Source organism: Patagioenas fasciata, chromosome Z, assembly GCF_037038585.1.
Source record: "Patagioenas fasciata isolate bPatFas1 chromosome Z, bPatFas1.hap1, whole genome shotgun sequence".
Classification (NCBI taxonomy): Eukaryota; Metazoa; Chordata; class Aves; order Columbiformes; family Columbidae; genus Patagioenas; species Patagioenas fasciata.
The window spans coordinates 62,160,481-62,187,099 of record NC_092560.1 but is presented as its reverse complement, the minus strand read 5'-3'; the positions used below and the strand labels follow the sequence as shown (position 1 = coordinate 62,187,099).

The 26,619-nt window shown below is 42.4% G+C and overlaps 1 protein-coding gene across 2 annotated transcripts in view; it reads right to left on the bottom strand.

The window, feature by feature from the left end:
* LOC136114746 (large ribosomal subunit protein eL37) overlaps positions 1 to 26,619 on the bottom strand; it is a 354,179-nt gene that overhangs the window by 247,237 nt on the left and 80,323 nt on the right. Inside the window, exon 17 of one of the 2 annotated variants that reach the window (XM_065860265.2) lies at positions 18,278 to 22,057. The exons of the other annotated variant lie outside the window; for it this stretch is intronic. Coding sequence (XP_065716337.1) covers positions 22,022 to 22,057 — 36 coding nt within the window. The 3' untranslated portion in view covers positions 18,278 to 22,021. Of the gene's footprint in view, positions 1 to 18,277; positions 22,058 to 26,619 lie in introns of those variants that run through there. 2 annotated transcript variants of the gene reach the window in all.

Sequence of the window (26,619 nt, the reverse complement as noted above, 5' to 3'; positions counted from 1 at the left end):
AAACAGTTACTACCTTAACTCAAGCAATCCTCCCTGTGCAAGAACAAGAGTCCCTCTTTTACAGGACAACCTTACTAACTTGTGAACCTTGTCTAAACATGGAATCAACACTCTCCATTCCTTCTAATTAAGGTTCTCGCCTCTATCCTTCCCATGGCCTGTGACCAACAAATTCCAGTACATCTTTTACCAACTGATAAGTGCTGGGAGTTTGTCCTGGTTTTGTTAAAAACAAGTTTCTCTTTTAGTGAATTTTCCTGTCAGCTAAAGCCTTCATATTAGCTGCATTTTCCTGGAGAACCCAACACGTTTTGGTTAAACCTAGCAATGGAATGCAAACTTATTGATAAGCACGGATGGACATCTCGCGAGAGGGGCAACGAGAAACTGATGTCCGAGAGACTGACCAACGGTGTATAACATTCCATTCACGTGAATACTTCATATAAAAGTGGGAGATCACGAGGATCTCGTCCCTTTTTTCCTCATGGCTGACATTAGGAGAGGACCTTGCTGGTCGTCCCTGCGAACTGAGGCCTAGTGAGAGACTGAATCCAGCTCCGGTTGGCTACAGAGTCTAATCCAGGACTTTGGGTGCTGGTTCTGCAGTTGCTGAGACTTACAAGATTGGTTTTGTATAGTTTGTATTATTTTCTCTATTCTTATTAGTAGCATTAGTAAAAACATCTTTAATTTTTCCAACTCTCTTCTCTCTGTCCTTCTTTCCCTCCCGATCGCCTGTCCTGAGTAGGAAGGGGGGAGAGGAAGGGGCAAAAGGGGGAAGTGGGGGGGAGAGGAGGTTAACAATACATCTGCCAGGGTTTGATTGTCACCCCGCAATCTTAACCCTCAACAGAGTTTTGCTGAGGCCAGCCAAATCCTGTCCCATATACTCCAGTAAGAATGATTAATCAGCTACTGAACGCTTTACCCTCTCTGGCTTATTGTGCTTGAATCCTGATGACTCCTACACTCTTCAAGTATCCAGGAAGTGTTTTGTATGTAGATAGATATATGCATTTGTATAAAAGATGTTTCAGTAAATGCTAGAGGAAACTGCTTCCATGTGCACAGAGGAATTAAAAATGGTTTTGCCCTGCAGTCTGATAAAGCCTGTGAAAACTGTAGGATATGCTTTCTCTTCCTCCTTTGTGGTTCATTTTTCCCAAACCATTACATTCTTCTCTAAGAGCAAAAACATGCTTATAGTATGCTGTAGCTGTTTGGTAGCAAATCACATGGTTTACATCCTGGATGTGGCCTTATGGGTATTTGGTCCTGCCCTGGTGCACCCCAAGGGAGTTAGAAGAGCGGACACATTTTGCAGCACCTGGCAGAAGCTGGAGGTGAGCAAATGGCAACAGGTGACAGTTGGTATGTCTTCAGGAGGTGCTGATGTACCTGAATAACATGAGCACCTAAGGCATCTCCGCAGAGCTGTCTCATTTATTACCTGCCTCACTGCCTGCCCAGGCTGCACACCACCCACACAGGGAGACGGCGACAAGAAAAAAAAGCCTTATGCACCCATGGACACCATCTGCACTCATCTGTATTGCAAGTGCTTTTCCCATGGCTCGGGATAATTGAAGCCTAGTCATCCCTAGATTTTCAGAAAGCTGGTTCGCAAAATATTATGTTAACACAGTTCCTTTGTTTTATAGTAGCCAGTAGCTGATCTACAGAAGGGATGCAGAGGGACTAAGAGATGCCCTTCCAGTGGGGCTGTTGGATACATCGTTGGTGCAAGCCACAGCTGGGGACACAGTTTTGCTCTGAATACATGATGGAGAGTTTTACTGCACAGCATTGAGCAGCATTCAAGGCAAGCTATGGGGATGCAGTATCCATCGTCCTGGCATCAACTGACTCTTTTGTTACAACTTCAAAAGACTCGGAAATTAAAACAACCTCATTGTTACTTTGTTACATCGCTGAAGTAGGTAGGGACAGCCTTAATTAGGGTAGATAATGCCACAAGAATAAAATCCTGACATAACATAATGTCTCTTGGTGGTACATAAATGTCAAGACATTCATGGAAGACAAGTGTTTCAGCCAAATGAATACCTGTATTTTCATTATACCGAGTGATGGATGAAGATGCAAATGTCACCATATGTCTGAAGGGTGCTGTGCAGATGAGCGGAGGTAGCTGACTTGCAGCATACTGCCCGAGCTGCTGCTCACCCTGCTGCTGGGGAGGGACCACTCAGTGCAATCTGTGCCAGAGCTGCCTAGGAGGCCATGCCAGGACCAGGCTTTGGTCATGGATGTTGTGGGGTATATTCCTGCATGTCTTCCCTTGCTGGATTAATCCTGGCTCCACCTCATGTGGTATCTGCCTTGCCCACAAAGCATGTATGTATAACCAAGAGAAAAACACAGCCTCTTGGAGGAAGAGATGGGGAGAGAGAGGCAGTGAGGACCCTTTTCCATAAGCCATTAATGCAGGGAGGATTTGGGCTCCAAGACACATAGATTGTGCAAGTAATTACTAGTAACAGCACATAATCTGGACACACGACTTCAGTTTGAAGATAATATCACTTTAAATAAAATTAGCCTTTATGTTCTGTTTGAATCATACACTAATTTCAGAGACATTTTCAGAAGTCTCCAACATTACAGGCAGCAAAGATAATACATAAAAATGCAAATGGCAGGTGAACAATGAGCTAAGATATGAAGAACAGAAATAGTTTTCTAACAGGGAGTAACTCCATACTTTCTTTTGCCTCATTTTTACTGCTGGCTTTGAATTATATTCTGCATTTCAGGATTTTGAAACATGGCCTCTGATTTCATCAGCACATGTAGCTCCAACCACTGAACACTGCATGACCCCCAGGTCCTTGGCACGGTACCGTACAGTCTCCCAGCACCTTCACACAATGGGAGCAGCCCAGAGTCTGCTAGATACAGCACATGAACACAAACACGTGTGAAGGGGTTCACATGGACCATTTGCTGTTTGGCTGAGGTTGATTGTCCTCCCCTTCTCTTCTGCTAAACAACAGCCCAATAGGAGTACAAAGGGCCAATCAAGATCTTGCAATTTTATACAGCTGCTGAATCACTGAGGAAATATCCTGGAGAAGGAAAAAAGGTGTCTGCCTTTTCTTCAGCCACAACGGGATTCACTTGAGAGGTGCTACAATAGAGGAATACCCTCCTGATGATACCAAAAAAAATGCTGAAATATAACTTAAAGAAAACAGACTACAACCCCACATTATTCAAAGCAAAATCCTGTGAAAAGCAGAATTTTCATGAGCAACCAGCTTAGGTAATAAATGAATGATTGAAAATATCAGCTGATGGTTTACTTCTAAGAAATGACAGATTAGACCAGAAAACACTGTAATTTAGATATGTTAAAACAGACTCTAGAACAAATAAATCAAACCTTTTCTTTCTACACATTAGTGACATTCATTCCTTCAGCAAAAGATTTTTCCATCATTGCCTCACACTGCAGGGAAACTGCAATATATAAATCTGTTTTCAAAGTAGGTGATTTAAAGGCAATATTAAAGCAAGATGGAGCCAAATAGTTAAATTTCTTTTCTCTAAAGGACCGGAGGCCAGTCTTCCTCACTGCCAACGTTTTAGTGTTTAATGCATTTATATTCTAAAGATTTTTCTTCTTTTTAAATTAGATAAACCTTTAGAGTAGTCTGATTTTTGCAGCTAATGCTGCTCCAGTAGTCAAGCCTTTTTTTGCCCCTCTCCCCTGTCTCTGTAGGTGTCCTGCAGCAAACTCACTCCTGCAGCACCTGCACACAAATTTGCCTGCGAGCTGTGGGTGCAAGAGAGAAAGGTGATGAATGGAAAGGTCTCAATGCAGTCTTGTGTGCCAAGGCACCCACCCAGCCAGATGGGAATACAGGTCCAGTTTCACCCACTTCTGAGATCCCGAGTTTATCTGCAAACAGCTCTGTGCCACCCACAGCAGAAATGGGTTTGTCAAGCTGAACATGGCCCATCAAAGAGAAGGCCAGGCCACATTTTGGGGACATAGCCATCACTCCCTCAGGAGCACAGGAGGTTGTGGAAAACCAGTAAAGTACCTACAGAGTGAGCAGAGCCTGAAAGGAGCAGTAGGAATCAAAGGGATTTTGGTGGGGTTTGGGTTGGGTTTTTTTGTTTTTGTTTGTTCATTTGCTTGCTTTTAAAACCCCTCTTATTTCTACTGTGTCTCACTTTGAGGTTTTCCTTGAATTTTCAGAGTTTGTTGTGCAAGATCTGGGGTTCAAAGCCTTTTGGTGTCCTTGGCAGTCATGGCAAGGGAGAGGTGCTGTGGCTGCCATCAGAGCTGCTGCTGGCTGGAGGCCCACCACAGCCAGAGGGAAAGGGAGACCGATCTACAGATCATTTCGTTTTCACTCAAAAGCAATATGAAGAAGCTTAAGAAATAGGAAGAATATAAAAGCTTCCAAAAAGGCATCAGTTGTAACATCACAAACTGTGTGAGGTGGGAGGCACTTTTGGTGATCATCTTGTCCAATTCCCCTCCTCAAGCAGATCTCCCAGAACAGGTGGCTCAGAGCAGCATCCAGGGAGGCTTTGAACCTCTCTAGGAATGGAGACTGCACATCCTCTCCGGGGTGCCAAAGGCATTGGGCATGACCGGATAGGCATGATATCCCCATGGCAAGTATTTCAGTTTCAGCTTTTATAACACGTGGCAACATAAAAAACAGCTTCTCTCTATGCTCATGCTTAGCACTGCTATAAAAAGACAGTTTCCACCAACTTTATATGGGTCCAGTCAAATTTATTTCACACTAAATCAAGGCAAGAATCATAGAATCATTCTGTTGGAAAAGATTTTTGGAAACATCAAGTCCAACCATGAGAGACATGGATGAAAGAACACGAAGAATATCAAGTGTCTGCTGCTGTGTGCAATCCATAATTCTTCTTGCATCAAAATACTTCCAGCAGCAGCTGACCCATCTGCCAGGACCTGGGACCAGCAGGGCAGGCTGCCCTTTGCATGTGCATGCCCGAGCATGTCACTGTGACCAACTGAGATCCGACAAGCAGGTTTATTAGAACAAGCAGACCACACACACCACATCTTGTCTTTTTCTCAGGCTTGCCTTTTCCAAATATCAATGCCTCTGTTATTCAGTGAATTAGCTTACAATGAGACTTGAACACCAGCAAACACTCTACATGGTACCAACCAGGGAGGACTAGCTGTCCCTCACTGCACAGTGCCTTTCCACCCTGAGGACGAGCAGGGACACTTCAGCCCTGTCCCATCCCATTACACATGCTGGCAATGTGCTGGCCTCTCCAGTAAATCTGCCCTGCAGTGGACCAAAGCCTGTTGTCTTCCCTGCAGCACCAGCCATCCCTGGGGCCACACGGAGCAGCCCCAGGGGAAACTGCTGCTGAGATTTTGTAGTTTATTGTAGAACCACTCCCCCCCAACACCGGGAAAAGTGTTTAATGCTATTCCCAGCAGGTGCCCGTTGCTGTGCCACATCCCCACCAGTTCAGCCCAATCCTCGGGAGCGTTTGCGTGGACAGAGTGGTCTGGGATTTTTGCAGCCTGTATGTCAGTGCAGAGCCTAGGTATGGCCCTGGCACTGAGCTAACACCTGGTAAAGGCAAGACCTTCAGTCTATGAGTTTAGGACAGTCTTTGCTTCCCTTTTCTTTGGCTTTTTCCACCTGCAGGGGAAGGGATAGTTGGAGGAAGCACAGCAGAGGCCAACTCATCCATCTTCCTACTGCTCTCCCCAGGGTCATTCCAGCCACATCAGCACTACTGCGCCCGATCAGTGTCATCACTACCCTTATATTATCTAATGCAGCTAGTCTGCTTAGAATCCCCTTTGGTGTTCATTTAATTCACTACTAATGCTGTCTAAACCTCTCGAGCTTGCCCATGGGCACCTATAGGTGAATACCAGGGCAGAGCACAACCCTCTCAGTGTTTCACTGCTCACCCACACATCTTTGCTCACACTTAATAGACGTGCAGCAGTGTGTGACTCCTGATTTAGAGAATTAAACTTGCTGAGTTTTAGGTTTAGGTTGAAAGTGCGATCTTTCTTCTGCCTGACACGGAGGACAGCTGCCTTCTGTGAGGCCTGTGTATTAAACATCAGTTTCCCTGATGCAGCTTCTGCTCTGCTCTTTTCACTTGGAGAACGGCCCCTTCCAGGGACTGAGGTGCAGAAGCTGCTGGGGAGCAGTGACATTTGGGCCAGTTTACCTCCCTCTTCACAGGTGCAGGCAGAGCACCTCCATGAGATCCCAGCATGCTTCAAACTCCAGCTTGTGCCTTAACTTTTGCTGTGATTTTATTTGTCCCCTGGTCTTTCAGGGATCTTTTAATTCAGTATTTTTACAAGGTTTGGGAAAAGCTAAGAAACAAAAGGCACAGAAAGGACTAATACCCTTGCCTTCAAATTTGGACTAGGCAGTACCTAAGCCCCAAGTAATTCATGGACCTGTCCTGACTCCTGGTTCCCTGAGAAGCTCTATGGCATCTCTTTGGACTTGTTAAAATAACAGGAGCATCTGCCCAGTCCCTCCTGCTCTACACATCCAGCAACTACAGACTGGCATCCAGGCCTTGGTTTGAGTTCGTCTAGGATCCAAAAATCATGGTTTCAGCTTTCACATTTGCAAAAGCAGTGCCACAAAATTCTCTCACTGTGTAATAACTGACCTTGCGGATGGGGTAGCCCATATTTCTGTGAAGATTTTTTTTTCTTACTGCATGCAGATATTAAACAACAGAGCCTAAGCTTGCTTCTCCTAGGAACATTTCTGAATACGCGAATGGAGTGAAAGAAAAATAAATCTTCTGACTGCTGACTTTTAAAAGCCAAAAAAACAAGTACCAGGAACCACCAGTTACTGCAGAGGGAAATGAAGAGGCAGGAGTTAAAGAAGAGGAACTGAAAATGCAACACCTGGTCTTGTTCTTGATTGTGTAGTGCAGGGCTGGAGTAAATAAAAGGAAATTTGTCTTGGAGCACATGGCAGTGAAGGGCAGCAGGTGAGTTCATCAGGGCCATGTGCTGGGGCTGAATCTCCCTTAGCAAATATTCAGTGGGAAGCAGCCAGTTACCTTCACCAGGTGTCTGAGAGGTCGTACCCATGCGGCCAGGATTAGTGCCCAGCTCATAGAATCCTAGAGTCAGAGAATGTCCTGAGTTGTAAGGAACCCACAAGGATCATCAAGTCCAACTCCTGTCCCTGCACAGGACAACCCCACAGTTCACACCACGTGTCTGAGGATGTTGTCCAGTCTCTTCTTGAACACTGTCAGGCTGTGACACCTCCCTGGGAAGCCTGTTCCAGTGCTTCACCACTCTCTGGGGGAAGAACCTTTTCCTAATGTCCAGCCTAAACCTCCCCTGGCTCATCTTCCTGCCACTCCCTCAGGTTCTGTCATTGGTCACTAAAGAGAAGAGATCAGCGCCTGCCTCTCCTCCTCCCCTTGTGAGGAAACTGTAGACATGATGAGGTCTCCCCTCAGTTTCCTCTTCTCCAGGCTGAAAAAACCCAGTGACTTTACCTGCTCCTCATTCGGTTTCTCCTCCAAAGCCTTCACCAACTTTGTAGCCCTCTTCTGGACACTGTCCAGTACCTTACCTGTGGGGTGTTGCCTGGTGTATGTCACCAGAATGAGAGCATATGCTTGGTGTGGTTAAGAAAACCCTGAAAAAGGCGAACATTCAAGTGACGACATTTGCAATGACCCCAGTTGGTCACAGCTGTGAAGATCACAGGGACCGCTGAGGGACTGACCAAACTCTGCTGGCTGGGGAGACACTTGTGCCTGGAACCCGCAGCTGCACCTGCGGCAGCCACAAAGGAGGGAGGTGTTCTGGACTGCCGTGAGATGATCAGCTTAAACCTTTGTGGTGTCTGCAAAAAAGATTGCATCTCCTTAAATAACATTTGTGTACGAACTGTCCTGCTTTAGGTGATATACCAGGCACTGCCTATGTTTAGGGAGACTCTGGGCAGGTTACGGCATGTTTCTAGCCATGGAAATTTTGTGTATGTGGGAAGTGGCACTATTTTAACAAAAAACAGTTTAAAAAAAACAACTTAATTTACTGCAAAACCCCAGCAGGGCTGCTCTGATGCAGCTGAATTTATTCAGCTGAAATTGACTTCTTACCAAACTAAGCAAGAGGTGTTACAGGTCTGATACAAAAGTTATGGAAGAAACTGGAGTTCAGGCAATGAGATGTTGTCAACTCCTTTGGCTGTCTAATAACTATCCATGGTGTTTTAACCTGATTTCAGAGCGCTCACCTGGGACCTCAAACCTCGGGACTCATCACTTTAGAAAATTATATCGTGAATGGGATGCACATTTGCAGAGGGTGCAGGCAAATCATCGGCATCTTGGGAAGGTGAGGGGCCGAGGGGAACCCAGGCAGTTTGTCTGTCTGACTGCCCCAGCACACCACCCAGCATAGGCTGTCTGTGTAGAAACGCCCTCTGCACAAAACTAAGCTGTGCTTTTCAGTGTCAAAATCTCAACTACTGAACCATTACTCTAAAAAAGCCAAAAGGGTGAAGTTTTGTCGATGTGGAAAAGAAAAATTTTAAAAGGATTTCTTCCCCTAACTTTTGGGAATTGATCAAAATCTCCCCAGCACCGAGCAGGGAGAACTGCAGCATCTTTTTCTCAAGTGCCAGAAACTATTTGCCACCTGCCTTTGCACTCCAGTTTACCCATGGAGGAAGCACGCAGGACAACATCAGGAATTTGGCTGGGGAGAAGACTGCTCAAAAGCTTTCCAAAGAATACCTAGAAGTTGCTTATTTCACTTTGCATATACACAGAAAATAAATGTTTCAGTCACACTGAGAAGGAATATTTTTTTATTTTTTTTTATTAAGTGGCTTTTCATGCTGAAGTGTTTTATTTTGTATTGCATCATATTAAAACCAGAAAATCTATTACATTGAAACAAAAAGTTCTAAATGGTTGATTTGAAATGACCTGCTTTTTATCTCATTTTGTAAAGGTAACTTTGATGCTTTGGGCTTTCCTTTCATATTGCTATGAAAACAAACAGCAAGATTTTGGAGCTTTCCCAGGAAAAGGAATATTGAATTTCAACAAGATTTTGTTAAAAATTTCAATTGTTATATTCACAGGCATATAAATAGCAGTTTTGTGTGTATCTTTACAAACAACGATTTTTATTCAATTTTTCCTGGAATTAACAAAGATTTGTAAGATAGAGGAAGAGGCTGGGGAAGAGTCTAATTTGTTGCTTCTTAATAGTACAGATGTAAAACGTTATCTGCTTCCCTATTTACAGCTAATAGCAAGATAACATACCCAAGAGAGAAATCATAGGCTCTTTAAAGTGCTTGTTAGCTCAAACACACAGCACCCCACAGCATTCAGCAAATAACAAAGGCTTTCAAAGGCATTGTTAAGTTTATTGTTAGAGACTGAAGATGATGTGAATGGACACAGGACTATAATATAATTTCATGAAAGGCCACCGAGAGAAAAGAATTGAAACTGGCACCTTTGTGGCACGACCACAGAAGCAAACAGGGGTGAAGCCCTGAGGAGGGTGATGGAGGAAGGTCCTGGACCAGCTGCTCTGAAGCCGGCGGGAGGGTGCTCAACTGCTCCAGTGACCCTCACTAAAAGGGAATAACTGGTCTGAAATGTCATTCATTTGCCTTCAGTACTTGTTCCCAGGCTTTCACCAGGGCTGTATTTTCCCTGAAGAGCACCTCTTTGTTGCTGAAGCATGTGCTGGAGATGCACAAGACCCAGGGCACAGGGCAGAGGAGCTCCAAGCACAGCTGAGGCGAGTCGGTGCCTGAAACCAGGCAAAACAGCTCCGGCAGGGCTGAAGGCTTTTGGCTTTGATATAAGGGAAAAAAAGATTTTTTTTTTTTTTTTCCATTTCCTGCTGAGAGCAATCTCAATTTGCCAGAATAGAGCACTTCTCTCCTGTGTTATCTTGCTGTAGAGCAGAACCACAGACCCCTTCTCTGCAAGAAACTCTCCTTGCTGATCATTCAGGAGCATGCTCCTCTGTTTCATGCAGCACTTCCCTCTGGTACTGCAATACTCTACACAGCATGATATGCCCCAAGAAATAGGCATGAAATACCCTCATCTTGTTCCAGGGTTACTTTGTGAGCAGCCTGCAAAGTTGTCTTAAACAATGCTATGCTGTAAGTCCCTTTCGCCATGAACAGCAGAGAAATCAGCCTGTTGTATGGACACGGGTGAAGGCTGCGCTGTCCCCCATGACTGCTTTCTCGGAGCAGGTTTAGTGTCATCAAAAGAATGGTTGTGTTGGAGAAAACTGTTACTGTGCTAGACTTACCACACCTGAGAAAGTCACTGTATAATTTATTACAAAAAGACTGTTTAGTAGGGGAAGTATACGGAGGGTCAAACCTACTTTACACTCATAAAGAGTTGAAGTGGAGGTTAGGTGAGAAGATGAACTTTTAATGATCCTGTTGGTTGGAAGGTGAAAAAAACCACCAGTTTTTCTGGTAGCAGAAAACTGCCACCAGTGGCCAAAGTTTCACAAGACATGGGCATGGGCAATGAACAAACTCTTCTCCTGGTCTTGGGATTATGTGAACCACTCCTCCAAAATTTCACCTGAATTTTAAAATGAGCTCATTCTGCTGGATATTCTTACATTGTCCTTTGTTTTCTATTGTAGTGAGATCCTCTGGGCACTATTCCAGAGCCTGATTAAGAGCTGAAGTCCTAACTGAGCACACACAGAGCATCCTTACCCCAAGCCCTTTCCCCCCAGCAGGTTCCCGCCTGCAGGCTCAGCTGCCCCAAGGGCTCACATCACTACCCCCAGCCCTGCATCACACAGATTACCCATTTTGTAACAAGAAATAATTACTTTCACCTGCCCCAAAACTATCTGGGAGATGCAATCCACATCTCCACTATTGAAACCAGGTCTTGTCCTGCCAGCACCTCACATCCTCTCTCAGCTCTAGCATTGTACAAAATACTGATTGGCAAACTTTATGCTCTTTGGTTACCTGAGAAAGTCTGAGACCCCAGAAGCCAAACATTTGCCTGCAGCCTCACCGTTCCCTCATTTTAAATGGCTGCAAGTGCAAACCACAGGATTTCCAGGCTCTGTGGCTGATAATATGATCACAGAATAGAATCGTAGAATCATAGAATAGTTTGGGTTGAAAAGGCCCTTGTTCTATCACAACAAACCCTGCTAAAATGTTGTCCCTGTCTTTCTTATAGGCTCTTTTAAGTACTGAAAGGCTGCAATAAGGTCTCCCTGGTGCCTTCTCTTCTCCAGCCTGAACAGCCCCAGATCTCTCAGCCTGTCCTCACAGCAGAGCTGTTCCAGCCCTCTGATAATTTTTGTGGCCTCCTCTGGCCTCTCCAACAGGTCCATGTCTTTCCTGTGCTGAGGGCTCCAGAGCTGCACGCAGGACTCCAGGTGGGGTCTCACCAGAGCAGAACAGAGGGGCAGAATCACCTCCCTCAACCTGCTGGACATGCTGCTTTTGATGCAGCCCAAGATACCGTTGGCCTTCTGGGCTCCAAGCACACATTGGCAGCTCTTTCATCCACGAGCACCCACAAGTCTTTCTCAGCAGGGCTGCTCTCAATCCCTTCGTCCACCAGCCTGTACTGATATGAGGGGTTGCCCTGACTCAGGTGCAGAACCTTGCACTTGGCCTAGTTGAACCTGAGTATTGGATTGGCTCACTTCTTGAGCTTGTCCAGGTCCCTCTGGATGACATCTCACCCCTTGGGTGTGTCAACTGCACCACTCAGCTTGGTGTCATCTGCAAACTTGCTGAGGGTGCACTCGATCCCAATGTCTATGTCACTGATAAAGATATTAAACACTACTGGTTCCGTTTCCCAGGACTGGTAGCAAGACAGTGACCTGGCCAAAGAGATTTTAAATTTCCCTTAAACTGCAGCATTTCTAGCCTCATTCCATTTAGTATCACTCTAAAACATTTGACCACCATCCTCTCCCCCTTTATTTTACACTTATACAGATGCAGCCCTGTTGAGGATGCTGAGACTATCCTGTTAGTATCTGTGGATAGTAACTTTCCCCACACAGGGCAAATGGTGAAAAACAAATATTGTACATGTACATGACTGAGAGGGAAGAAAAACTGCAGGGGAACAGTGTGGGAGAGCTAACTCTGCTCACGCTTTCTGGAGATGGTTCTCAGATGCAGAGATTTTTTTGTTTACTGGGATTAGCAAATATATCTGCTTACTTTGAACCACTTGAACAGAAATAAGAGCCCTCTGCTTTGAATAATATCTCTGCCACAGCTCCATTTCATGGTTAATACCTCCACTGGTTTGCAATACCTTAAAAAATAGTAATGGCAACAAAACCAGCAGAAAGGTGCTGGAGGGAGTGGGTTGGCTCCCTCCCACCAACAGCGTCACAGCCAGGGGCAGTAGCAAAACCTCATCCCCATGTCCACCACTGAACCACACTCTGGACAGGAACTGATGCTCATTTTAGACTGCCAGTTCAATTCACCTAAGAGGACATAGCAGCTTTCCTTCTCTGTGGTCCTGGGCTCTCGTGGCAGAAACCAGCTAAGAATTGACCTTTTCTTCTGTCATTTCGTGACATTTGGATATTACCCCTCTGTGAGCAAGGATGTGCCAAGTGCACCATTTCCAGCAATTTTTGCAGTCCCCCCCAACACTCACCAGGGGAATCACACAGTGGCACCAACTCCTCCTGCTATAACACCAGTAACCAGCACATTCACCAGCAGAGACAATGGTGCTGGTTTATTCAGGAAACCAAGTTATATTTTTTGCATTTTCCTCCTTAATAGTTCAATGTAACTAGTGAGACTCAGATATATTAATTTTCACTATTGAGAGCTTCACCTGCAAATAAGTGTGGTGGAATTAGAGTTTGTTTACTCTTACCTGGCCCCCAGTAATTATGCAGATGAATGCCTGCTGCTGGGTTTGATTTGCTCAAGCCCTCTGAAACTGTGAAGCACCCTGAAAATGTATGAAGTTTTGACTGCCAAATGGCAAGAAAGTCATGGGAAAGCCCCACTCCTCCACCTGCACTCTTTCTTTACTAGATTTTTACAAACCTCTCAAGTTAAATATAGCTGTTAGATTATATTATTATTAGCTTATTTATGGATTTTAGTGCAAGCCATTCCAATACTTGAAAGCCACCGGCTTAAAACACTTACTGTGACTCAATGGTGAGAGTCCTCACCTAGCAGTAGTAATACTGGGATCCTCAGGCTATAATCTCGCTATATTAATATATCTTTAGTATTTAATGCTTAACTAACTAAAACTGTGCTGGGAAACCTCCATCCCCTTAATATGTCTGCCCTATCTATGCATAGGAGTGTCTCATACAAAGAACTGGTCTGCCTTTGAGGTAAAATCATCAACTAGTGCCAAAATGTGCCATGTTAGAAAAACAGTTCTGCGTACAAAAGCCTTCAGAGGTGCCCCATCCAAGCCAGGGTTCAGCACTCAGCATCTCAGGGAAAAGACACAAAATCTCGGCAAAACAGACTGAAGCGCCGCCCCTTTACATGCAGCTCCGCACAGAGTTGATCAGATTTTGTGGTGGGACTAGCAGCACAGGGTAGATGTTGCACAAGCAGTGGCATTGCACAACACCTCCCAACCCCGCCACCCACTGTCACTTGCTCTGTCATGAGGAGGGCTGTCACGTCTCTCCTGCGCAGGCTGCAGACAAACACACTGGCCGCAGGTAGGTCCTGCCGGTCCACACTCTGCTGGAGCCAGAAAAGCCCTTTCAGGTCAGGACACCTGTCATCTGTCTTCCTCCAGCCTTCGCCTCTAAACCCCATACTCCCGGAGGTCCCCAGGCAAATGCTTAAATCTATTTAGATTTGAAGACATGCTTAAACTAAACATGTGCTTGTAGAGGTCACCCAAAAGAGAATCCCATCTGAGTCAGTAGCCAGGTGCAGTGACCTCCAGGGGTGCGCTGGCTGCGCCAGGACCTGTGGTGCCACGATGCGACATGTGGGGCTGCCTGCCCATCTGCTGCACCCAGATTACATTCACTGCTCCCTGGTCCCTCTACCCATTTCAGCTCCACCATGGAAATAATCTGCTGGGCAATTAAAATCCACGCAGAAACAAGCACTCAGGTTGATACGTTCCCAGAGGGATTGTTTTACAAAGGGTCAAACTGCTGGTTATGTAGAGGCATACAGCGGTGGTGATTTGGATAATTAATTACTAGCTGTGACCTCTCCCACTTTTGAAGCAAAACCGTCAGTAGTACTCACCATTTCTCAGTTTCTCTATGACAATATAGATTACCTGTAGGTTTTTGTTCTTGTTAACATATGGAAATTTTTTTCAGATTAGATGCGTTTTGCAACTCCACATCCAAACTGGTCTGTCACATTTTCTTTGACCCACTATTGACCCACTGCCATACCAAGAATTACTTTCCTGCATGACTGAGGGCAAGTACTTTGGAAAATATAAATGGAGTTTTGCAAGGCTGTGGTTTATTTTATATTGATCTGCAGCCTCTTCTCCTCACTGCAGCAGTTAACATGTCCTAAAAATGCTGAATTGCTCTTAATGAGAACACAGATATGCTGTTGCTGACTAATTTCACCATCCTTCAGTTTTATAGCTAGTAGATTTATGCAGCTGGCTTATTTTGTTTGTGGGTTTTTTTGTTGTTGGTTTGTTGTTTGTTTATCCCTGGTTCTGCCGCATGGGAGAGAGAAATCTTTTTGTGCCATTTCAGCTCCAGATCTCAGGCCTGCCTTTTGCTCCAAAGAAGTCCTGAGCCATTTTCAGCCAAGGCAGATAGATGTGGTGGTACAGCCCTGTCCCTCGCTGCTCAAAGTACAGCCCATACAATGAGCATCGAGGATCAGAGGAGAGCTGTGTCCAAGCCTCCTCCCCCTGGCAGGAATTGCAGCCAGGAGTATGGCCAGGGCTCAGGCTAAGCCACCCACTGGCTGTTCACAGAATCATAGAACTTTTAGGTTGGAAAAGACCTGTTAGATCGAGTCCCACCATAAATCTAACACTGCCAAGTCCCACTAAACCAAGTCCCTAAGCACCACATCTACATGTCTTTTGAATATGTCCAGGGATGGTGACTCAACCACTTCTCTGGGCAGCCTGTTCCAGTGCTTGACAACCCTCTCAGTGAGTAAGTTTTTTTTCTAATATTCAATCTAAACCTCCCCTGATGCAGCTATTTCATCTCATACTATTGTTTGTTACTTGCAAAAAGAGACTGACACCCACCTTGCTACAACCTCCTTTGCTAAGATGCATCCACTTCACAGGAGAGCATTATTTTCATTTTTCAAACACAAGCATCCATGTCATCTACAAGTGGAAATGAAATTAAAAACAGGGAGAACATACCATGCATATATATACATATATATATATATTTGTTTGTTTGTTTTTCACAGCAGGAGGTGCATGACTAGCAGCAGTGCATTAGAAACAGGCCGGCAACCCAGACGTGCTGAGGCTCAGTGGTAGCTCTGTAACACCATTCCCCAGCACCCTCTCTGCCCACACCATCCATCGCTGCCGCGTTTTGGCTGAGAGCAACCAGAGGGACCAGTACCCCCTGCAATTTATAGTCTTTTAATCATAGAATCATAGAATGATTTTGGTTGGAAAGGACCTTAAAGATCATCTAGTCTAACCCTGCACTATGGGCAGGGACATCTTCAACTAGATCAGGTAGCTCAATGCCCCATCCAACCTGGCCTTTCTCACTGCCTGAAGAGACGAGACTTAATTTATCCTAGAATTACCATACACTTTCTGTGGGTGGTGCCAATGTTCTTCTGTGGCTTGCCTTTATGGGGGGGGGGGTGGGGCAGGTAACACAGAGGTTTGTTTTCCACATTGTTTTTGCTCAGTTTATGCGAACTAATTCTCCTCTCAGCTGAAGTTTTTGTGGTTCTTCTAAGATGTTTTCCTTGCATTTACAAAAGTCTTCATGTTCCTTTTCTACTTAGGTATGATGTACTTTTCAGCTGACAGAATAAAAGGTAATACTTAGGAATTTATCTGATAAATAAAATTGAGAGAGGTGCCTATGGGAGAATTTGATTAATTTAGGCACTCTAATCTTAAAAGGTGAAATCTCCCTCTGTACTGTGCTGAGGTGACAGTTCTGTAGGTGCCTCCCTGTTCTCTTCTGAGCTTTACCAGAAACATCTGGCTTAACACATGTGGGTGCCTGCACACAGGGGAGCCAGAAAGGAGGGGAAGTGAGTTGCTTACACAGTTTTAAGTCTGTGCTAATAAATCAAAACCCATTCTCCAAAGCATAATTCAGGCCTTGCCACCACTGGGTGAATGACTTATGTGCTAGATGACCATCTCCTGCTCCTTCTTGACTTCTCTGTTCACAGCCCAGTAGCCCTGGCAATCCTTTCTGCAAAGCGAGCCGTTTTACCACAAAGCAACCGTACTACCCAGCTCACCCTGCAGTGTGATGGGTCTGGTGCTTTCCTGGGATTGGTGAGATGTGCTTTTGATTTTCTTGAGCAGAGTTAGGAACCAAACCATCACACTCTTCTTGCTGAGCTAATACAGGGAAAGAAGCATCACAGCCATTTGTTTTTTTTTTTTTAAAGGAGCTGTAGCGATGCCACTCCTGTATTGAAAATATGCACAACCCTACATACTTGAGGAGACCCTTCAGCAGATGGGCAGAGGGCACCAGCTTGTGAATCTTATACAGGCACAGGTTTATGAACAAATACGATGATTTGCTCTGCACTGAGGGCAGCACTTCTCACCCTGTGCAACAGCAGCAGTGGCAATGCCCAAAAGCTTTGCAGCAGCTGCAGTCTAAGCATCTGTCACTGCTTCACAGAAACTGAACAGTTTTTTCTCTGGATTGCATGCTCAGAGGACAGCTTCAAATAGAAATTCTAGTCATAAGTGCTACTGCTCCCACAAATAAGTAATGTTCTTGTTTTTGCAGCCATTACAGTAATAAATACAACAGATATAAGTACCATGGGAGGCAGATGGAGAACCCTTTGGCAGGAATTTCTTCCATATTCTCACTTCTCCTAAATATGTACATGTATGTGAACAACGCACAGCAAGTTCCTGCAACACAAATGCAGTAGCTTCTTTCACCTTTGCTGGAACCTCAAGATGTGATGTTATGTAAACACAATCAGGAAAGGAATTCCTTCCCCCCTACAAGATGTCCTCCGAAGATGTTGCATTAAAAACTGCCACAGACACAGCGGTATAGGTATATTCAGAGCTAAGACCATGGTTTGTAGTGGCAGATGGATCCAGGTAGAAGCAGGGCTCAGAGTAGTGCAGCACATCAAAGAAATGACGGGATATTGTAAAACAGGGAAAAGAAGATACACAAGATACTGCTCAGATACTTGTGTAACCATCTGTTTTCTTTTAACTCTTGTGAGAGGTAAACTTTACCTTCTACATTCGTATGAGTGAACTTCAGAGCTGCAAGACTGGCATATTATCTCCGTGGTTTTGGCACTTACCTTAGATCCGCTCCTCCACAAGAGAGACAGGCTATTGGATTTTGACCATGCATATGAATTACTGAAAAGTTTTGTTTCAGAGCAAATCATCAAGGTTTTCTTCTAAGCCTAAACATTTTTCTTCACATTTATCAACCTGCTTTCCTATCATACTGAAGACAAAATGGTACTGTGGCATATTTATTTATCACCTCATGACATGTAGGGAAGGATGACCCAGCTATCCACAGAAAAGTGCTTTCCTCACTTTGCAATCATCTACATTATCATTCACAAGGTGGTTAGTGGAATTTGTCTTCATGTGTCATCTAGTACTATTTTTAGAGTACAGCCAACACACTAACACCAATGATCAACATCTCAAATGCTATCATTTCTACAGCAGTTTTAAATAACAGGTAAAAACCCACTCATCTAAGGACTACATATGTAGTCAATTATTTGACCTGATTGAAACAGAATTCATCATGAAAATGAATGTGATAATTATGTTTCAGATTGACCCAACAGAGACATCAGTCAGAAGAGAGAACGTGGAGAATCCAGCTGTTAACTGGGTTTTGAGCTTCATTATTTCTGTTTATCAAATCCCACTGCCTTCACAAAGACCTTGAGATTTCTGCACGTGCTGAAGTGTGACAGGTTGGTATGAGCATGAACAAATCTTGTACTGCTCCTAATGTCAGAACACTATGAAAAATGGTAATAGATGAATCTTAGGATTTTTAATCTTGATTTTATTGATTGTTCTGCAAATGCACAGAAAGACTTTGAAGTTTAGTTTGCAAAGCTTACAGTACAAATACATTTTCTATAGCATTTCATTATTTTGCTTTTTCAGGGATAAAATTCAATGAAATGTAAAGTGAAATAAGACCAATGTGATAGATAATACAGTAGAATCATTATCTTCTTCAGGACAAAGATTATCAACTGTCCTTTTCTTGTGAAGTGCTGTTGAGCACTGATCTCAGTGATGTCCCAATAAACCATCAACCATGGAAAAGGAACGAGAAGTTCTCATCCCTGTAACACTGATCACCACAACTATTGCTCAGAGTGTATCGTACCTATGAACCACACTTGCATCCACAGAGAGGAAAATATGTCGGAGTGCTTTTAACTTCTAATCCTACTTTACAAATCAATTAAAAAAGTGGAGTCACAGCTTGCTGCAATTAGCTTGTGCGGATACAAGACGTTTTCATAACAATACCAACATTCTACCACAATATATTATCCCCAAGATAAAAAAAATTCAAGTGTGACACACAGGTATTTGCACCACTGTTGTATGTGGAGAAAGCCTGTTCTCCTTTATCCCCAGTTTTCAGCACCACATTGACTTCTGCTCTCTTACATTAACACTGATACAAATAAGAGAAGACACAGAACTCAAATATCCAGCATGTCTGACAGTCCTCAAGTACGCTTCCACACTCTTGATCACTTGTGATCTCCAAGCTAAAGAGGAAAAAATAGCCCATTGCAGAGACCTTGGCTGGTTATTCCTCACAACTTTTCCTTTTCCAGCAACAGGAAAAGAGGCAGAGAGCACAGATGACAGTTTTCAAGGCAGTAAATGGAGGACTGGAAATGCTGAAACTCAGGAGTTCTTGGCTCCTAATTCTTCACTTCAGAAACCAAGATGCTGAACATTATTTCAGATGTTATCAGGTCATTAGTCTTTTTACAGCCATCTGTTAATGACAACAATTGGTTCTGTGCGTATGTCAGCAAAGCATAGTTCTATGGCAGAAACAGCATACACCTGATGCTGCCCTCAGACACTTATCCATTAGTTCATATATGTCAATAAATGTTCCCCGTAATTAACTAATCAATCCTACTACTAATTTAGCATGGGTAATTGCAACAGATCAACATTTCATTTATAGATTTCTTTAAGATTTCTCCAGATTTTTTTTTTTTCCTCTGGATGATTCAATAGTAACTCTCTACCCCTGTACAATAGCTTTTGGAGTCCTCCATAAAAACAGAGCCCATTCTGGGTACTCTGTATGAGAGCTTTGAGTGATGATGAACAAGATGCCTTTATGGATCACACCATCCCCTCAGAGAAGCTCTTCACCCATCCTTGGTCCTGAAGGCAAAGACAGGCAACTTCTGCTATGTACAAGCAGAAAAACAGTCAGAATTGCCACCAAAGTGTCTTTATGGATTGGGAAAGATGCCTCTATCCAAAACCAAAACTGTTTCGTACTAAGCTAAAATGGAGTCACTTTTTTATTATATAGAGCCTTTTAATCTGCAAAACCTCTGTGAGCAGAACTTCATTCCACCTGCACAGCAATAAAAATTGACAAACTTATCTAAAAAAGTTACTTGTTTGGAATGACTGAATAACATAGGGAATACACCTAAAGAGAAAAAACAGGTGAAAATGAAGCTAGGTAAAAACTAACTTGTGCTAATCCTGGGTTAAGATCTTTTGGAGCCCTTCGATCAATGCAGTTTCACGTCTTGCATGCAAATTACCTGTCAACTAAATCACTTGTATATGTTTAATCACTAAATTAGCATTAGTCTTTGTACTTGGGCTCAGCATCAGCTCTTGCCTACACATATCAGCTGTGCAGTGGTCTACCACCCATTAGCACCCATACAATTTAGTGTTATGGGAGTACTTTTGTACTAGCTGAAAGGTGCTTACAAAGGCATTTTGTGTATTCCTTTGTGGGAATAAAGGCTAATTTATTCTGGTATTGACAAGAGATTATCAAATAATTATTTAAAGAAAGTGCAACTAAAATAAAATAATCTCTCTAATTAAAGCAGTTTTACTGCTATAAAACCCAAACCCCATGTGTGGATCAAGACAACTTCTAAAACTGTCCCATGAATAAGAAGCATTTTTTTTTTAGAAAGGAAAAATGCAATGCAAAGACTAGTACAGGAATGAAATATTCCAGGATTTTCCTGTCTGGTTCCCCAGAAATGTGCTACATTCCTTCCACTATGGTGAATACCTCATCCATTTAGTATTGGAATGCCCTTTATATACCATATCCACACACTGCTTATCATGTGTATGACAGGCATATACATGTTTATTTGTGCATCTAGATTTTACATATTTTTCAGTCACTTAATCTACTCCAGTCCTGATATCAAATATTATGCCTGGAATTATTTTAAGTGTTTTACATGTTCCTATTTATATGAATGACAGAAACCACTACACTTGGAGAGAACACTGTATTTTAATGTGGATTTCCAGTCAATTCATGCTTTGTATAATAAAGATGTGATAATTTGAGATGTGAGATCCAACGTTGCGTATTACCTATTTGCAAAAATAACAGTCAATTTGTAATTAATATCTGGGAAAGGAAGATCTTTATCAAATAGAACCAGTATGAGATAACTACTTTGTATTTTGATTCTTTCATGGTGTTCATTCTGGTTATCATGAGTTTGGGTTCCAAACTCATTACTTTTTGCCAATGTCTTGATCAGCAAGCAGTGCAAACTTACAGCTTTTACCCTAAATAACTGTATTCCCTTCAGAAGAATCTTCCAAGTGCTCACACCATTCTATTCCTGTGTTTCTCTATGTAATGCTGGAAGGACAGATCTTACTCCAGAAATAATTTTTTTTGCCTTTGAATGGGGGCTGGAGTGCAGGATTATATCTGGAGAGTAAGAGTGGTTCATGCGGGCACCTGTGCAGCTATCTGTTGTCTGCATGGGGACAGAGACTTCTTAATATTCCCCCTTCACACTAGCCCCATCCTAGTCTGTATGATTCAAATAGAAGTGGTCAGAGTTGGAGTTTGGAAGATGTAGGCTTCTCATTGCCAACAGATGTACATTGTGGAAACAGGTACATTCAGGGCTAAGGGCCCAGTTATTTCCACTGGTATGAACAGTTTTGTCTCAGAGTCATTAAAAGGTTCAGGAACAGGGAAGTCTATATTCCTAATGTCTCTCTAAAGCTGTATACATTTGCTATAGACATTTTGCTATAAAAGAAAGCCCTCACCTTTATGGGAGAATGGACATGCTAAGTGCCGTTGTTCCAGAGCAATGGAGTGATTTTTAAGGTTAATGACATCAGGAAAAGCAGAGGCCATCATACATTTTGCATGGTCATCTTCTGAATCTGTGTAAAATATGTAGTATTTGGCAGAGAGATTACAGGGAATTTTTTGACAATGTCCATTAATATTTTAGTATAATGTTATGCAAAACTTAGGGAATAAATTCAACTTTCCATTAAGATCAGTAATGTTATGAAAGTAAAATACAATTTAGGCTGATAGTCACAGCCTGAGTTTAACTATCTGGAAACAATTCACAAAGCCTCTAAAAAAATTTAAAAAAAAAAAAAGAGAGAGAGAGAGAAGTAAAATTGCAAAACAGTCATCGATTTCTCTTCACTGAGCTCCCACTTGGAAAGGAGCCTTCTGGCATTAAGCTGAGTCTGTATTCCACATTTAAATCTGCCTCATTGGTGTCAGTTTTGGCGAAACCTAGCAAAAAGGAGGGAAAAAACACAACTGTTGGCATCCAGATCTACCAATACAACCCACCATTCACTTCCATCTCTATCAACTATGTGCCACTGAAGACTAGAGACACTGTATTTATTTAAACTGATATTTTTGTAGTATTTCAGAGATAAACACTCCCACAACTATATTTTCTGATGCAGGAATACAAGATATGTGTGGTGGTAGTATTCAGCCTCTAAACTTGATTTATTTTGAGTTGGGTTATTGATTTAAGAATGCAAGCAGATTGAACTTGGACAGCTGAACCTGTGTTTGCCCCTGATAACTGCGTGGTTTTCTCAGATGGCTTCTGATGCCATAAGAAGGGAAAGCCGAACTCAGGTGAAGCAGCTCCTCAATTAAACAGTGTATAGGATAGTGCATAAACAAATCTCAAAAACAGGCCATCCTTAGTTAATGCACTGGTCCAGAAATGGTCATATCTGGTGTACAGTGGGGCTGCACCTGCCATGAACAGAAATAGGAGAGCTGCAGGAGGGCAGCAGCTTCAGCCATCACCTTCTAATCCACCTGCATTGACACATCAATACATGGAATGATGCAGAGGCAACAAAACAGATTATATTCAATACATGATCAAATCATCACTGCGGTATTAAACCAAGCATGCCAAGGAATCTTTAACTTATGATTTCCCTTCTTCGCTCAATTAGCCAAGTTCATTCTGCTTTTCTTCCCCACCCACCAGGAGGTACAATGCTGCCTGTGAATGCTGAGTCTGTTCAGAAGCAGTCAACTGAGTATTGGAACATGCATATTAGCAGGGGATATACAATTAAATGCATAGGTATATTACACACATACTGCACCTATGGGATATGTAAACATTTGATTTGACAACTTGTTTGATGATGATGATATAATTCAATAATTCTAATTTAACTTTTTTTTTTATTTGCCATCTTCCATTCACATTCTTTTCATTTGTTCGATGATTACATAGTTCAATACTTCTAATTTTAATGTTGGGTTTTTTTTAATTTGCTTTTTTCCATTCACATTCATTTTTGTGTGACGACACATGTATTCTATTGTTTTAACTCCATATCCTTGTAAAAATCAATTAGTGATATTTTAAAGTATCCAGAAGACCAAAAATAAACAAAAGTAAACCTGAACAGTAAAGCAGATGAGAAAATAAGATGTAAATGGGAACAATACAGAGAAGATGTCAAAGAGTAGCAATGGTGAACATTTGGTTGAACCCTGACTGCAGCAAATATCCCGAGTAAAAGTTCTCCACAGAAGATCCAAGCTTCTTTCAGTATCTCCTGTTCCCAGTTCTACTTAAATAGTTGCCCCAGGATGAAGATCAAAAATAACTCATGTGATCTTACTTCTTCAGGAGGAAAAACAGTTCTACAAATAATCTGGCTCCCTGTTGATTAACGTGTCCCACTACATACTGCATTTCTTCTACCTCCTTATCCCATTTTTTTCATTTAACAGTGCTGAACAAGCTAACTCATGAAAGAACAACACATAAGGGCTTTTCCAAGCATTAAAGTCTCTTTCTTCTAGAGATACAGGGCTGCATTCTCTGTACCAGTTAGATTTCTACATTATCCTTCCTCCAGCCACTATATATCATCATTTATAAACTTATGAGAATAGCCACCAAGGAAAGCTTAGTTCATGAAGAATGTGTTTACTGTATCGAATGCTAATGAAATGTTTTCAGTGGATGGAAACTGTTCATTGATTTTTCAAAGTTGTGTGTGAACTATGATAGTAAATAGATGTAATAGGTACTTGTGTGGAGGAGCTACAGGAAAAACTCCCTGAGTGCACCAGCATTCCTGGACTAGTTCCAGAAATGTTTCAACATTTCTGACTCCAAGTGCCTATGTGCCTCACTTAATTTGGGACTATTTTTGCTTCACTCAGGGGTGGTTCCATTGAAGCAAAGGCAAAAACTGGAGGACAAAGATAGCACCATTAAAATCTATATTCTGTCAAATAATGACAGAAGGCAATTACTGGAGGAGATTATTGTTTTTCTGGTGCCATAGGTTTTGGTGCCATCAAAACCTCAAGCATTTTACATTTGAATGAGCATATTACATTAAATGTAATGTCTGCACATTTGATGCTAACAGCTGTCATTTGTGTGCACCACTATCTGTTTCAGAAAGGGTCTGATTCCCATGAGTGCTGAAGTGCCACAACACCTGCTGAAGATAACAGAGGTGGCCAGAGCCCAGCAACACTGAGAACTGGACCCAAATACAACTGTTTGCTCTAAATAAAATGTGATTAAATAAGCAGAAAAATGTTAATGTAACAAAAGCGACAGTTTGTGCTTGGAAAACAAGGAGTAATCAAGTTTGAAATGCAGAAAGCCCCCTGAGTCCACTGCATTAAACCCCAGCAGAGCCAGCAAATTCAGTATCACCCCGTGATAACAGCACAGCATTTGATAAGGGTTGACTGTGCTTAATGAAAGTTATTTTGCAGTACACAGCCACAGACTCGCTACTTTCTTACAGTACCTCCTGAGCAACACATTCTTAGTATTATTTCACTCACAGGAAGAACAGTGTCTCTTGGAAGCTTCAAAATACTTTGCTAGTGTTGAACAAGCTGGTGTTGAACAACTGCTGCTGGGAGTAATTTTCCTGCACAGCCATGCACACGGCCTCCAAACTCGTAGGACACACAACCTGCGGGAGTCCCTGCAATTCAAGCTTGTTCACTTTCTGATTTCTAACTCCAAAATACCCTTTTCACCTACATAAACAGCTCTATGCTTATTTCATTATGGTTTTTTATAGCAAGCAGTTCTTTCAAGGCCTGATTCTGAAGGATGCTGAGTCCTAATGACTGCCAATGACCTTATCAGGTGTGTAAAAGCAAGCTACTGTTCAGAAATGTAAAAACAGCCTCTCTAAAACAAATGAACAGTGTGAGTATATTTGTTAAAAGTTGCTTATTCATTAATAACTCCTAATTATTTGAAATTGTGGATAAAAACAAGTCACAATTCCAAGATGAGCTTTTGTACAAAACTCTGTTCCTAATGTGAATTTTGTAGTGGGTGTGATTGAGCAGCAAAAAACACAAGACCCATTTAAAAACTGACTTAACCCTGCAACAGCCTGTCTCCCCAAAGAAAGAAGTACTTCCAGAAAATAAAGCCATATCCTCTATTATTCTGTACTTGCTGTCTTGAATGTGGACAGTCAATTTATTTTTAAATATACATTAGTCAGTTGCTATTTAACTACCTAATGTTTCTATGGCAGATGCTTTTCCTAAACTCCATGTTATCTTTTAAGATAATTTTGTAAAGCTGAGCTTTTAGATTAAAAACAAACAAACAAACAAACAAAAAACCCAACCAACCAACCAGAGAGGAGTGAGGGAGAATTTTCACCCGGACAGACTTATCCTGATTATTTTTATAATGAAATACATCTCCAAAAGTATGGTTCTCAGTCTGTTCTCTCATGGCCTCATCAACGGCATAAGGCAGTACAAGCCCAAACAGATTACCTGACAAGGTGATCTATACGCTAGGCAGCAGCAGATTTGATTTAAGCATGCAAGATAAGCCAACATTTTATCTTCAGAGCACAGTAAAATTGAGGGTGAATTGTTTACTTTTTTATATGATTTTAGTCTATAATGAAGATTGTTGACTCTAAATTACATTTTCTTTGACATGTTGTCGTTGCAGATGTTCTTTAGGAGATGTTTTTCCAAGTAAGTAAGCAGGCAGTAAAAATGGTACTGTATAGTCAGCATGTCTCAAAGAAAGCCATAGAGGGTATAAAGCTCTCATTTCCAAAAAGAGTAGCCTGCCCGGGGATAGTTATATTATAAAGGTACAGCCACCCCTTAGGATCTCACTTGTAATGAACATAGAGAGACATTTGTTTTACTTCAGATCCTTCACTGCATCCACTCAAAAAAAAACACTAGAAAAGAGTCAGCTCCTCATTTTCGACCCATTAATTCTGTTTCAAACTAGCAAAACATGTGGGTTTACTTTTACTGTAGCAATACAGTATCACTAAAGTTTCTGTCACCGATATAAACAAGATATCTCACTAGGTGAACATAAATAATCACAAGTACAACTATTACTCTTGCAAGGAAGCCTCAGGCAGAATCTTGAAATGTGGAAAAAAAGACCAAGGATGCTGCTTTCTGCCTGTTACCATGGTCAAACCTGTATTTTCTGAGCTCCGAAACTAAGTGAAGGAGCTGTAGGTGTTTGCTGTTTATGAAAATCAGGCCAACAAGGGTCCAATAGTATACAACGGTGACTGCATTTCGCTGTCAGAGATGTTAGTGGAAGTTTTGCTAAGGATTTCAATGAGAGCAGGACTGGGTCACTGTGTCCTGGAAACTTTCTTTAGAAGGGGAAAAAAAATAAAATGAAAGGAAGAGCTAGTGCTCTTCCATGCCACAGCTTTAATAAATAAATCATTGTAGTTCATGCTTTCCATCTGCAGCACTATAGAGATTTCAAGCACCTTTGGAAATGCCGATCAGTACGTAACACTGACCCACAC